General features: G+C 41.3%; 1 protein-coding gene across 1 annotated transcript in view; it reads left to right on the top strand.

Annotated features, from left to right (window-relative positions):
• Positions 1 to 15,465, top strand: part of LOC311127737 (calcium-binding protein 7-like) — a 38,572-nt gene extending 23,107 nt beyond the window's left edge. The window contains exon 5 of the mRNA XM_084159605.1: positions 15,022 to 15,465. Coding sequence (XP_084015731.1) covers positions 15,022 to 15,146 — 125 coding nt within the window. The 3' untranslated portion in view covers positions 15,147 to 15,465. The remainder of the gene's footprint in view (positions 1 to 15,021) is intronic.
• The last annotated feature ends 281 nt before the right edge of the window (positions 15,466 to 15,746 follow it).

Below are 15,746 nucleotides of genomic sequence, written 5' to 3'. Positions count from 1 at the left end.
GATGACCTCTCCCATACCCAGATGTAACAACTGGATGACCTCTCCCATACCCAGATGGAACAACTGGATGACCTCTCCCATACCCAGATGGAACAGCTGGATGACCTCTCCCATACCCAGATGTAACAACTGGACGACCTCTCCCATACCCAGATGGAACAACTGGATGACCTCTCCCATACCCAGATGGAACAACTGGACGACCTCTCCCATATCCAACTGATGCGTTCTGACTATCAGGGCTCAGTTGTAAGTGTCACTGGAATAGTGCATGATGGAGATTATGTCTTTCGTATGCAAAGATCAGAAAATAAAAAAGCATAGGCTATCAATAGAGTAAATGGAATAAAGCAAAATACCCAATACTGTTTGCAGATCAGAAATGAAATATTCAGTATGCATGTTCACATGCAAAAACACATTGAAAGCTTGAGAAAAACTCATATCTGCCGTGATAAAATATCTCTGACACTGTAGATCAATAACTTTCATAAACAAAATGTGGTAGTAAACACCAAACAAAGTAGTGAATGTCTCTGTCTCGTGCCTAAATGCGCTGTACATCCCGTGCATAGACTCGCACATACAGTGGAGCGCAGACGGCCGACTAGCGGAGAGATTAGGGGAGTCCGGTGGTGATGGAGCAACCCGGCAATCATGCAAGGGATGATCTTGTAGATCCGAATGGACACGGCACCAAGTGTGACTGGTGTAGATTGCCTCTGCGTTATGTTTTGATCCGCTTACAAATACTACATGACCAGAAGTATGTGGACACCTGCTCGTCGAACATCTCATTCCAGAATTATGGGCATTAATATGGAGTTTGTCCCCCCTTTGCTGCTATAACAGCCTCCACTATTCTGGGAAGGCTATCCACTAGATGTTGGAACATTGCTGCGGGGACTTGCTTCCATTCAGCCACAAGAGCATTAGCGAGGTCGGGCACTGATGTCGGGCGATTAGGCCTAGCTCGCAGTCGGCGTTCCAATTCATCCCAAAGGTGTTCGATGGGGTTGAGGTCAGGGCTCTGTGCAGGCTAGTCAAGTTATTCCACACCAATCTCAAGAAACCGTTTCTGTATGGACCTCGCTTTGAGCACATGGGCATTGTCATGCTGAAACAAGAAAGGGCCTTCCTCAAACTGTTGCCACAAAGTTGGAAGCACAGATCATTATTCCTCCTCCACCAAACTTGACAGTTGGCACTATGCATTGGGGCAGGTAGCGTTCTCCTGGCATCCGCCAAACCCAGATTTGTCCATCGGACTGCCAGATGGTGAAGAGTGATTCATCACTCCAGAGAACGCGTTTCCACTGCTCCAGTGTCCAATGTCGGCGAGCTTTACACCACTCCAGCCGACGGTTGGCATTGCGCATGGTGATCTTAGGCTTGTGTGCGGCTGCTTGGCCATGGAAACCCATTTCATGAAGCTCCTGACGAATAGTTATTGTGCTGACGTTGCTTCCAGTGGCAGTTTGAAACTCAGTAGTGAGTGTTGCAACCGAGGACAGACGATTTTTACGCTCTTCAGCACTCGGTGGTCCCGTTCTGTGAGCTTGAGTGGCCAACCACTTCACGGTTGAGCCGTTGTTGCTCCTAGACGTTTCCACTTCACAATAACAGCACTCACAGTTGACCGGGGCAGCCCCTGCAGAGCAGAAATTTGACGAAATGACTTGTTGGAAAGGTGGCATCCTATGATGGTGCCACGTTGAAAGTCACTGAACTCTTCAGTAAGGCCATTCTACTGCCAATGTTTGTCGATGGAGATTGCATGGCTGTGTGCTCGATTCTATACACCTGCCGAATCCACTAATTTGAAGGGGTGTCCACATACTTTTGTACATATAGTGTATGACCAAAGGATCAGGGTTGGTTTTGATCTTTTATTCTCTGATAATGACAGGAAAAACTTCCAGAAACAAATGCTGTGTTGCCCTAAAACACCAAACTCCTCTCTTCCACATGGGTACAGTAGACAGGGAAAAATAACAATAATCTCGTTTCACATAACAGTACAATATAAGGTAAATGCAATGTACAGTATAGCCTGTTGACCTAGGCTAGACGACTTTCTCAGTGACAGTCAGGCATTATGTACAGTATGTGATGTGAACTTGCAAACTACTAACAGTAAAATATCATCTAAATGATCTTAACAAACAAAAACACATGACATACCTGATAATGACAGGAAAAACTTCCATAAACAAATGCTGTGCTGCCCTTATACACAAAAAATCCCCTGCAAAGTACCAATGAACAACAAAAGGGGACAGGAGTAGCCATGCTTGCCCAATGATGACATGTAGCCTACAGTAGAAAGTACAGTGGTTAGGTAGCACTACAGCAAGCAGGTAGCTTAGTGGTTAAGAGCGTTGTGCCAGTAACCGAAAGGTTGCTGGTTCTAATCCCCGAGCCAACTAGGTGAAAAATCTGTCGATGTGCCCTTGAGCAAGGCACTTAACCCTAATTGCTCCTGTAAGTCGCTCTGGATAAGAGCGTCTGCTAAAATGTAAAGCACTCACAACTCAACAGATAAAAAGTTAATAAATGACTGAAATACATGAATATCCCAATATGTTGGTGGGAGACCATTATAATACACTGTCAGTGACCATTGAAACTCATAAGTTTTTTAACATATAGGATTGATTATGATTTTCATGGGACAATTTTTCAGTAACCTACCTCTTCCACATGGGTACAGTAGACAGGGAAGAGGTAAGGGGGGCAGGGGATGTTTGAGGGGGAAAACAGAAGGAGAAGTAAGTGTGCGACATTAAAAAGAGCACTTACAACAACAAAAGGAATGTACACTAATATCAGGCATGGAACTATTCCGATTTTGTGTAATTATACAACATGAATTTCAACACTTGTTAAATAAGCAAATTTATCGTTTTGCTGAGATATTATGGTTTTGATGGCATCTCTCCTCTCTCTCTCTCTCTCTCTCTCTCTCTCTCTCTCTCTCTCTCTCTCTCTCTCTCTCTCTCTCTCTCTATATATATATATATATATATATATATATATATATAGTTGAAGTCGGAAGTTTACATACACCTTAGCCAAATATATTTAAACTCAGTTTTTCACAATTCTTGACATTTAATCCTAGTAAAAATTCCCTGTCGTAGGTCAGTTAGGATCACCACTTTATTTGAAGAATGTGATATGTCAGAATAATAGTAGAGATAATTATTTATTTCAGCTTTTATTTCTTTCATCACATTCCCAGTGTGTCAGAAGTTTACATACAGTCAATTAGTATCTGGTAGCATTGCCTTTACATTGTTTAACTTGGGTCAAACATTTCGGGTAGCCTTCCACAAGCTTCCTACAATAAGTTGGGTGAATTTTGGCCCATTCCTCCTGACAGAGCTGGTGTAACGGAGTCAGGTTTGTAGGCCTCCTTGCTTGCACACGCTTTTTCAGTTCTGCCCACGAATGTTCTATAGGATTGAGGTCAGGGCTTTGTGATGGCCACTCCAATACCTTGACTTTGTTGTCCTTATGCCATTTTCCCAAAACTTTAGAAGTATGCTTGGGGTCAATGTCAATTTGGAAGACCCATTTGCGACCAAGCTTTAACTTCCTGACTGATGTCTTGAGATGTTACTTCAATATATCCACATAATTTTCCTTCCTCATGATGCCATCTATTTTATGAAGTACACCAGTCCCTCCTGCAGCAAAGCACCCCCACAGCATGATGCTGCCACCCCCGTGCTTCACGGTTGGGATGGTGTTCTTTGGCTTGCAAGTGCCCCCTTTTTCCTCCAAACATAACGATGGCCATTATGGCCAAACAGTTCTATTTTTGTTTCATCAGACCAGAGGACATTTCTCCAACAAGTACGATCTTTGTCCCTATGTGCAGTTGCAAACCGTAGTCTGGCTTTTTTATGGCGGTTTTGGAGCAGTGGCTTCTTCCTTGCTGAGCGGCCTGTCAGGTTATGTCGATATAGGACTCGTTTTACTGTGGATATAGATACTTTGTACCTGTTTCCTCCAGCATCTTCACAAGGTCCTTTGCTGTTGTTCTGGGATTGATTTGCACTTTTCGCATCAAAGTACGGTCATCTCTAGGAGACAGAACGCATCTCCTTCCTGAGCGGTATGACGGCTGCGTTGTCCAATGGTGTTTATACTTGCGTACTATTGTTTGTACAGATGAACGTGGTACCTTCAGGCGTTTGGAAATTGCTCCCAAGGATGAACCAGACTTATGGAGGTCTACAATATTTTTTCTGAGGTCTTGGCTGATTTCAAGCAAAGAGGCACTGAGTTTGAAGGTAGGCCTTGAAATACATCCACAGGTACACCTCCAATTGACTCAAATGATGTCAATTAGCCTATCAGAAGCTTCTAAAGCCATGACATCATTTTCTGGAATTTTCCAAGCTGTTTAAAGGCACAGTCAACTTAATGTATGTAAACTTCTGACCCACTGGAATTGTGATACAGTGAATTATAAGTGAAATAATCTGTCTGTAAACAATTGTTGGAAAAATTACTTGTGTCATGCACAAAGTAAATGTCCTAACCGACTTGCCAAAACTATAGTTTGTTAACAAGAAATTTGTGGAGTGGTTGAAAAAAGAGTTTTAATGACTCCAACCTAAGTGTATGTAAACTTCTGACTTCAACTGTATATATACTGTATATATACAGTGGGGGGAGAAAGTATTTAGTCAGCCACTGTAGTGTCGAGTTAATGTTGCTAATTATGCTGTAACAAAGGAGTCCGCTTATACTGAGCTTTGATCATAAGTTTTATTCATATCACAAGATTTCAGCATAAGTTTACAGATGTCTATAGCATCCGGAGAGCAGTGTCCGAAAATAATATGTCTGCTCTAATGTTCTTTGTTCAAACCCAGTACTTATAATCTTTCCCAAAATATGGGTGGCTCCCTCTACTGTCCAATCACCTGTCTCCAACAAACAGACTTCTCTGTTCTATGAGGTGTCACTCTAAAACGTTTCCCTCTGAAACTGAATAAACATCCTCTCAGGTTCCACTTGAAAACATTAGCAAAGTCATAATTCTCCATACACTACATATTTCCCCCCTTCGAGACTAACTAAAAGTCTCGAAAACAAAAAGAATAGGATTATGACAAGTAACAATTTATCTTATTGAGTATCTTTAACAATAAACCAAAAACATTTTTCTATTGAGTGTAAATACCTTTCTATGAAATATAACAAATCTTTATGGAGTGTGCATACATTACTATGAATTATGAACAAATCTTTATGGAGTGTGAGAGCGAAAAACCTGTCTGGCAGCCTTCTTTCCAAATATCCATCCATCAATCAAGACAGTAAAATTCTCTCACGGCCCCTCTGCCCCAGGCAACCACTTAAGTACTCCAGATCAATTCATAAATCTTTATCAATGCATTTGAAACTATAATGCCATTAAATACACATGAAAGCCCCAGCAAACAAAATACTATCCAAAATGTCCACTCTCAGGCTGGTCGACCCATCGAACCCTACTGTGGATTATCTCTATCCCTGCCTAGACTCCATGTCCCTAAGCTTCCACGAAATAAACAAAAACATCTGAGATCCCCACATGTATCCAATAACATCAAATATCATTCTACAAAAATTAATACCTAAGAATAGGACACAAATTATGTATTACACATGCAAATATGTCTATATTTCATTGCAGACACTGGAATGTAGTCCACTACACTTCATTTCCTCAGCAGTGTCGACTTCCAATGCATCTTCGATGATGGAATCGGAACCTTTCCACACCTTCCTTGTTCCATTTCCTCCAGTCCCTTCATATTGTCCTTGTTTGAGTATTTCAATCTCTACATATTCCCCCATATGCTTCTGGAAGAAAAAAAAGACCAAACAGTATCTTTTGCAAAACAACACATTCAAATTAAAACATCAATATCAACTAAGAATATAAAAATGATATATAAAATGAATCACATTATTCTATTTCCCCCCTTTGATTCATAACAAAATACTAAAATCACACTAATATTGAAAAACATTTGAAAAATGATCAAATAATCAAAATGGATATTTATCCATCAATACTCCATCCAGTCCCACTTGTCCATCTTCACCCAGATCAGGAACAGTCAACAACGGCATCTGAGTGTTGTCTCCAGGCATCACAACTCCAACCCATCTCAATATCATAGCTTTCGCAAAGGTCAGTAACAAAGTACAAAAGCAAAACATCACACACAATGCTATCAGAGCTGCTACTAAAATCTGAACCATCACTGCTCCCACTGGGCCTAACTGATCTTGCAACCAAGTCTTCGCTGACCATCCAGCTCCTTCAGATCTACCAAATGCATCCCTTATATTCTTCAATGCATCTATAACACTAGTTCTCTCTCTCGTACTACTAACTAACATTGAAACTTAGCTAACTGTCCTAGAGTTCCTTCAACCCTAGTTCTCTTAACTTTTTAATCTGACTTTTCTCCTAACTTTTTCAAAAACCCATTTCACTGATTTATTCACAAAAGCCTTTACCACTAATATTAGAATATGTGATCAGGAAGTCCCCACCTGCTTCTGACTTCTTTACACACAGACTTGGCAAACGATTGAACATCTTTTAGCCTAGTTTGAAATCTCTTCCCCTCTTGGTGTAGGAATGTAACCAAGAATAACAGTCACCCCTTTTAACATTATTTTTCAGACAGATTGTCGTTTCAAGCAAATATGATTCCCAAAAACCATACTCTTTTATAAATCTTTCTCCAAACCTTAGCCTCCTTTAAAAAATATTCTACCAGGCAGCCGTCTGGTGTACATCTTATTGTACAGTTTAACTTACACAAAGCATCTCTTCTCAACAATGCAATAGCTATATGTTCTGATACCAGTATGGGTATTGTAATTTTTTGATTTTTATAGCAGAGCTCAATTGGTTCCGTAAGAGGAATCAGCTGTTTTACTCCCTCGAATCTGATTGTCCTAATGAGTTGATTGGACATAGGGAGATGTGTAGCATCTTCAGGCCGAACACAGGTGAAAGCAGCTCCGCTATCCCTTCTCATAGTCCTTTGTTTTCACTTCAATTGTTGGATATCTTCCCTAATTGGTGCTACCAGCTGACACCCCCCTTCGGATCTTCTAGGCACTCTAGAATCCTTGCTCCTTTAAGGGTTCACCTGTCCTCCAGATGATCTTCACTTGCTCCTGTATCTTCCTCTGAAATTCCCTCTTTCCAGAAACTATCTATGGATATGATAACAACTTTTACCTCTAGTTGTGGCTGGTACAATTGCATTTGACCTTGTTCAGTTGAAGCTGTAGCAGTGATTGTTGATTTGGTTCACTCTGATCCTTCATAACCAAAGCTTTTCTTCTCCTTCTTCTTCTCCCCCAGCTGTATTTGATTGAGTTTTCTGAGAGTTTCTTGGTCCTGTTCTTTCTGGTTGTGTTCATTTTTTCTGTACAAATCCACTTGATGGGCTATATGATCTGTATAGATGCCTTTTGTCATGCTTCCAAGTCCAACCACCTCTGCCAGTTTACTCCTTACTGGTGAGGGCAGTCCCATCTGCAATTTAGCTCTCAAAATTGACTGCTCAATTTGACTCACATCTGGATCATTTCCAGTAATATTTCTCCACACTTGATGGACTCTTGACACATAGGCTCTCGGATTTTCTTGTTGTCCTAGTGGATCAATCAGAATGTTATCAGGATGCACATTTGTTGGAAATGTATCTTTCAATGCTCTCCACAGACGATTCCTACTTGCAGCCAACAATTCAGGGTCGTTCACTGCAGTCCCCACATATCTATTGAGTCCCGCTCTCTGAAAAATGTCTTCCATACCTGGAATCCCCAGGAGATTAGCCAAAAGTCTCTTAATGTCTCCTATAGCAGACTGTGTTCCCACTGTAATTTCTTCCAATTTTGAAATCCAAGGATAGGCTCCATCTTGAAGAGTAGGCAGCTTCTCAAGTATATCTGACATATCGGTACTTTGCAAAGGCTTATATTCTAAGTTTTGACCTCGAATGATCACCGGCATCATTTTCTTACTAGTGCCCTCTTTCCTTGGCCTCAATGTATATTTTTTTCTCAAATTCTTGGGATCCTTTTCTTAGCAGTTTTTTCTTCTCTTCTGTATCTTCAGCTTCTTGAGTTGTTGTTCCAGTTCTCGTTGTCTCTTCTAAATTATTCCCCTTATCCAGGCATAATACACTTCAGTCTATATCTCTTTCTATTTCTTCTTTGCTAATCATTGTTGGATAAAATCCTCTTGAATATGAAGCACCTTTACTCTCCCACTCTTTATCTTTGTCTTCATCTTTGCTTTCATCAGAACTGAAATATCTTGTATTCTTCTTCTTCAAACATCCATCACCCCTTTTTTCCCTTTCTTTTGATCTGCTTTATGAATTGACAGAAGCACTTTCATTATGTTGATGACGTCAGGGTTAAGAGTCCCTTCCACTGACTATGGTTGTTCAATGTCAAGCCAACTTTTATTCCCTTTTCCAGATAACCTTTAGTTAATGGTATTGCAATGTTTACTATTTTCAACTATATCAACAGGTGTAATTACTTTCATAGTTCTTATGTCCTTTTTCCCCCTTGTAACAACTATTTTATATTCCTTTATTGTAAATTATTTTATATTTTAGAATATATAGCTTATAGTGTCCTCCCTTTAATTATTAATATAAACTAAAATAAAACTTTTTTAAAAATCTAAATAATTAAAAATTAATCAATAAAATTATGAATATTCAAAAATAATTATTATTTTTTCTTCCTTCCAATTAAACAACTAATCAATAAATTTATGAATAATCAAAAACATTTATTTTTATTTTATTTTACCAAATTATTGATTAGTGGCAATCTTACCACATCCAATCAGGAAAGTACAGGAAAGTAGACAACTTCAGAGCAATCCAAAATGAAAATACCTATAATCCAGCAACACTACAGTACTCATAAACCCCATTGCTTAATAAGCACCCAATTATCTTAATTTTACAGAATAATGTCAGTACTCGATTCCCAACACAACTCTAATCAAACCCACTCATGCACAAAAACTCCAATACGCAATTTTTATTTTCATCAATTGATCAGTCTTTTGCCAAGTCCTTGTCAAATTGTCATAACATCAAATATCCTGTAGGGGAAGGTTTTTGTAAACAAAACAGCGCTAGCCTGATTTCTAACGAGATCCGGTGCAGCAGACTCTGTCGCGTCACACCCTGTCACGTGATGTACACGTCAGCACTTCCGCTCTCTCTCTCTCTCTCCTCTCGTTCCTCTTATCGTCTCTCATATCACAAAAGAACAAACAAACAGACAAGAATTTAGTAGTTTATGCAGTCACTGAGTTATTTCAACCATTCAATATTCCTCTAGTCACATTCGCGCTAAGAAATAAGCAAAAACTTAACTCAGGAATATTATAAGTAACTCAATAACATTTTATTTTATTTATTTTAATCCGTCAACATATCTCTAATTTATCAATTCAATAGGTCTCAAGAAAACAGTTTCATCTTCAAACAACAGCCGATGTAACAACCAGAATACACCATTAGACTCTAAATCTCTATGTCTTTTGTTCCTTCGTTTGTCTGCGCCTCCCCACAGCACAGTGTAGCAGAGGAGTGACCTATTTACCCCTACGTCACTCTAGAGACATAAAATCACACGCATGCGCAGTACATTCATCACTACGATTTCACAGTGGAAGGGGCTCTCTCTCAGCTCTCTTCACTCCAGACAACAGAACGTTAGCAGTCCCGCTATCCTTCCTCTCCTTTACCCTTATAGACAAACAATAACACTTAACAGAGCTCACAAAACATCAGGCACCAAACCCAAACTATCTAAACACGATATTGGTGGCTCGACCCATTCCAATGGACCACCAAGGAAAAAATATCGAACATAACCCGCATCAAACTTGGCATGTAGCATGAATAAATTAGCATTAGCATTTAGCATTAGCATGTAGCATGAAGCATTATTAGCAGGCCACGTTTAGCATTTCTCCCTCCGCCGTGTCGTAAAATTATTTTGTTTGCTAAATTTATGCTACCACGAGGTCCCTCCGGAATTGTAATGAGCGGTCACATCAATCAAATGATTCGTCAACCACCAGCTGAGCGGTGACATACAATCACAATATACCACAGCCTCAAGCCCCTTGGGCTTACCTAACTTCACCTAACGCGTTATTAGGATTTTTGGCCCATCCTAGAGATCACCTCCATGAGGGTTTCCGTTGATTCACAGCGGTTCTAAGTTACATACATATGCCTAGGCCTTATTCCTCTCAATCGATTGTTCTTGAACTCTTATTCAAGCAAAATATCTCTATAGACACTCCCCCCTTTTTGCGCTGTTTACCAGTGCAAACAAATTTAGAATGGTTAGGCCAGACCCCTCGTTCGCAGCAATAAAAGCAACAGCAGCACACACCCAAAAGCAGACGAACGAAATCACACACAAGACCGTGAGAAATCTCACCTTATAAGCCGGCGTCTTGAGCGAGAGTCACTTCGTTGCTCATGAATGAAACACTGTAGAGACGTAAACCGCCTCATCACTCGTCGCCATTTGTAGTGTCGAGTTAATGTTGCTAATTATGCTGTAACAAAGGAGTCGCTTATACTGAGCTTTGATCATACGTTTTATTCATATCACAAGATTTCAGCATAAGTTTACAGATGTCTATAGCATCCGGAGAGCAGTGTCCGAAAATAATATGTCTGCTCTAATGTTCTTTGTTCAAACCCAGTACTTATAATCTTTCCCAAAATATGGGTGGCTCCCTCTACTGTCCAATCACCTATCTCCAACAAACAGACTTCTCTGTTCTATGAGGTGTCACTCTAAAACGTCTCCCTCTGAAACTGAATAAACATCCTCTCAGGTTCCACTTGAAAACATTAGCAAAGTCATAATTCTCCATACACTACACCACCAATTGTGCAAGTTCTCCCACTTAAAAAGATGAGAGAGGCCTGTAATTTTCATCATAGGTACATGTCAACTATGACAGACAAAATGAGAATTTTTTTTCTCCAGAAAATCACATTGTAGGATTTTTTATTAATTAATTAGCAAATTATGGTGGAAAATAAGTATTTGGTCAATAACAGAAGTTTCTCAATACTTTGTTATATACCCTTTGTTGGCAATGACACAGGTCAAACGTTTTCTGTAAGTCTTCACAAGGTTTTCACACACTGTTGCTGGTATTTTGGCCCATTCCTCCATGCAGATCTCCTCTAGAGCAGTGATGTTTTGGGGCTGTCTTTGGGCAACACGGACTTTCAACTCCCTCCAAAGATTTTCTATGGGGTTGAGATCTGGAGATTGGCTAGGCCACTCCAGGACCTTGAAATGCTTCTTACGAAGCCACTCCTTCGTTGCCCGGGCGGTGTGTTTGGGATCATTGTCATGCTGAAAGACCCAGCCACGTTTCATCTTCAATGCCCTTGCTGATGGAAGGAGGTTTTCACTCAAAATCTCACGATACATGGCCCCATTCATTCTTTCCTTTACACATTTACATTACATTTACATTTTAGTCATTTAGCAGACGCTCTTATCCAGAGCGACTTACAGGAGCAATTAGGGTTAAGTGCCTTGCTCAAGGGCACATTTACGTCATTTAGCAGACGCTCTTATCCAGAGCGACTCACAAATTGGTGCATTCACCCTATAGCCAGTGGGATAACCACTTTACAATTTTTTTTTTGGGGGGGTAGAAGGATTACTTTATCCTATCCCAGGTATTCCTTAAAGAGGTGGGGTTTCAAATGTCTCCGGAAGGTGGTGAGTGACTCCGCTGTCCTGGCGTCGTGAGGGAGCTTGTTCCACCATTGGGGTGCCAGAGCAGCGAACAGTTTTGACTGGGCTGAGCGGGAACTATGCTTCCGCAGAGGAAGGGGAGCCAGCAGGCCAGAGGTGGATGAACGCAATGCCCTCGTTTGGGTGTAGGGACTGATCAGAGCCCGAAGGTACAGAGGTGCCGTTCCCCTCACTGCTCCATAGGCAAGCACCATGGTCTTGTAACGGATGCGAGCTTCAACTGGAAGCCAGTGGAGTGTGCGGAGGAGGGGGGTGATGTGAGAGAACTTGGGAAGGTTGAACACCAGACGGGCTGCGGCGTTCTGGATGAGTTGTAGGGGTTTAATGGCACAGGCAGGGAGGCCAGCCAACAGCGAGTTGCAGTAATCCAGACGGGAGATGACAAGTGCCTGGATTAGGACCTGTGCCGCTTCCTGTGTAAGGCAGGGTCGTACTCTCCGAATGTTGTAGAGCATGAACCTGCAGGAGCGGGTCACCGCCTTGATATTACACGGATCAGTCATCCTGGTCCCTTTGCAGAAAAACAGCCCCAAAGCATGATGTTTCCACCCCCATGCTTCACAGTAGGTATGGTGTTCTTTGGATGCAACTCAGCATTCTTTGTCCTCCAAACACGACGAGTTGAGTTTTTACCAAAAAGTTCTATTTTGGTTTCATCTGACCATATGACATTCTCCCAATCCTCTTCTGGATCATCCAAATGCACTCTAGCAAACTTCAGACGGGCCTGGACATGTACTGGCTTAAGCAGGGGGACACGTCTGGCACTGCAGGATTTGAGTCCCTGGCGGCGTAGTGTGTTACTGATGGTAGGCTTTGTTACTTTGGTCCCAGCTCTCTGCAGGTAATTCACTAGGTCCCCCCGTGTGGTTCTGGGATTTTTGCTCACCATTCTTGTGATCATTTTGACCCCACGGGGTGAGATCTTGCGTGGAGCCCAAGATCGAGGGAGATTATCAGTGGTCTTGTATGTCTTCCATTTCCTAATAATTGCTCCCACAGTTGATTTCTTCAAACCAAGCTGCTTACCTATTGCAGATGCAGTCTTCCCAGCCTGGTGCAGGTCTACAATTTTGTTTATTGTGTCCTTTGACAGCTCTTTGGTCTTGGCCATAGTGGAGTTTGGAGTGTGACTGTTTGAGGTTGTGGACAGGTGTCTTTTATACTGATAACAAGTTCAAACAGGTGCCATTAATACAGGTAACGAGTGGAGGACAGAGGAGCCTCTTAAAGAAGAAGTTACAGGTCTGTGAGAGCCAGAAATCTTGCTTGTTTGTAGGTGACCAAATACTTATTTTCCACCATAATTTGCAAATAAATTCATTAAAAATCCTACAATGTGATTTTCTGGAGAAAACATTTCTCAATTTGTCTGTCATAGTTGACGTGTACCTATGATGAAAATTACAGGCCTCTCTCATCTTTTTAAGTGGGAGAACTTGCACAATTGGTGGCTGACTAAATACTTTTTTCCCCCACTGTATACAGTGAGGGAAAAAAGTATTTGATCCCCTGCTGATTTTGTACATTTGCCCACTGACAAAGAAATGATCAGTCTATAATTTTAATGGTAGGTTTATTTGAACAGTGAGAGACAGAATAACAACAAAACAATCCAGTAAAACTCATGTCAAAAATGTTATAAATTGATTTGCATTTTAATGAGGGAAATAAGTATTTGACCCCCTCTCAATCAGAAAGATTTTTGGCTTCCAGGTGTCTTTTATACAGGTAACGAGTTGAGATTAGGAGCACACTCCTAAAGGGAGAGCTCCTAATCTCAGTTTGTTACCAGTATAAAAGACACCTGTCCACAGAAGCAATCAATCAATCAGATCCAAAAATCACCACCATGGCCAAGACCAAAGAGCTCTCCAAGGATGTCAGGGACAAGATTGTAGACCTACACAAGGCTGGAATGGGCTACAAGACCATCTCCAAGCAGATTGGTGAGAAGGTGACAACAGTTGTTGCGATTATTCGCAAATGGAAGAAACACAAAATAACTGTCAATCTCCCTCAGCCTGGGGCTCCATGCAATATCTCACCTCATGGAGTTGCAATGATCATGAGAACGGTGAGGAATCAGCCCAGAACTTCACGGGAGGATCTTGTCAATGATCTCAAGGCAGCTGGGACCATTGTCACCAAGAAAACAATTGGTAACACACTACGCCGTGAAGGACTGAAATCCTGCAGCGCCCTCAAGGTCTCCCTGCTCAAGAAAGCACATATACAGGCCCGTCTGAAGTTTGCCAATGAACATCTGAATTATTCAGAGGAGAACTGGGTGAAAGTGTTGTGGTCAGATGAGACCAAAATGGAGCTCTTTGGCATCAACTCAACTCGCCGTGTTTGGAGGAGGAGGAATGCTGCCTATAACCCCAAGAACACCATCCCCACCGTCAAACATGGAGGTGGAAACATTATGCTTTGGGGGTGTTTTTCTGCTAAGGAGACAGGACAACTTCACTGCATCAAAAGGGACGATGGATGGGGCCATGTACCGTCAAATCTTGGGTGAGAACCTCCTTCCCTCAGCCAGGGCATTGAAAATGGGTCGTGGATGTGTATTCCAGCATGACAATGACCCAAAACACACGGCCAAGGCAACAAAGGAGTGGCTCAAGAAGAAGCACATTAAGATCCTGGAGTGGCCTAGCCAGTCTCCAGACCTTAATTCCATAGAAAATCTGTAGAGGGAGCTGAAGGTTCGAGTTGCCAAACATCAGCCTCGAAACCTTAATGACTTGGAGAAGATCTGCAAAGAGGAGTGGGACAAAATCCCTCCTGAGATGTGTGCAAACCTGGTGGCCAACTACAAGAAACGTCTGACCTCTGTGATTGCCAACAAGGGTTTTGCCACCAAGTACTAAGTAATGTTTTGCAGAGGGGTCAAATACTTATTTCCCTCATTAAAATGCAATAAATGTATAACATTTTTTACATGCTTTTTTCTGGATTTTTATTTATTTATTCTGTCTCTCACTGTTCAAATAAACCTACCATTAAAATTATAGACTGATCATTTCTTTGTCAGTGGACAAACGTACAAAATCAGCAGGGGATCAAATACTTTTTTCCCTCACTGTATATATATGTCTCTGTCGTTTTCTCTCTCTGACGTTCTCTCTCGCTCTATCTTCACAGCCAGCCCAACACAACAGAAGCACACATGTGTGCGGAAGAGCCTGATTTGTGCCTTCGCCTTTGCATTCATCATCAGCGTAATGCTTATTGCAGCTAACCAGATGCTTCGTAGAGGTATGAAGTAGAAAGCCCTGTCCTCCACCACCAGACGGGTTGTTTTCTTCCTTATCCTTTCACACTCAACCCAGTGACTAAGCATAGACAAATTGAACTGACAAAAAGGAACCTAAATAACATGTAATTTTTTCCAGAGACATATTTAATGACCATTCTGTCCTGAGATCCATTTAGAGCCAGAGCACAGACCGAACACCCTGTTACCAAGACTATCAACTGGACAAATGGATATAGGCCAGGAACCTGAGGCACTAAATGTCTTGTTTACCGTTTACCATTAGTTTCAGATGTTCTGAAGGTTACCACCAAACACATTGTACCATACACAAAAAGAAAGAACAAATATTAAGCAGTTATACAATCTCTTTGATTCACCTCACTATAATGTTGCCCTATACCATTCACAAGGTACATTTATTAGCCTCTTATTTCCTCTGAGATAAATGAGTAGTGTCTGTGCTCTATTGGTAACCATGTTGTCTGAAACATATCGACATTACTAGTGTATATTATGTGGCATTACATCCTGCCGTTGCAAAGCATGTAACCAACGGCTTTTTTTCTACATACATTTTTATTCAACAGCACATAAAGAACATGTACAGTAC

Source organism: Coregonus lavaretus, assembly GCF_964263955.1.
Source record: "Coregonus lavaretus genome assembly, chromosome: 4".
NCBI lineage: Eukaryota > Metazoa > Chordata > Actinopteri > Salmoniformes > Salmonidae > Coregonus > Coregonus lavaretus.
Note: the sequence above shows the minus strand (reverse complement) of the source record. Positions and strands in the feature narration are given on the sequence as shown.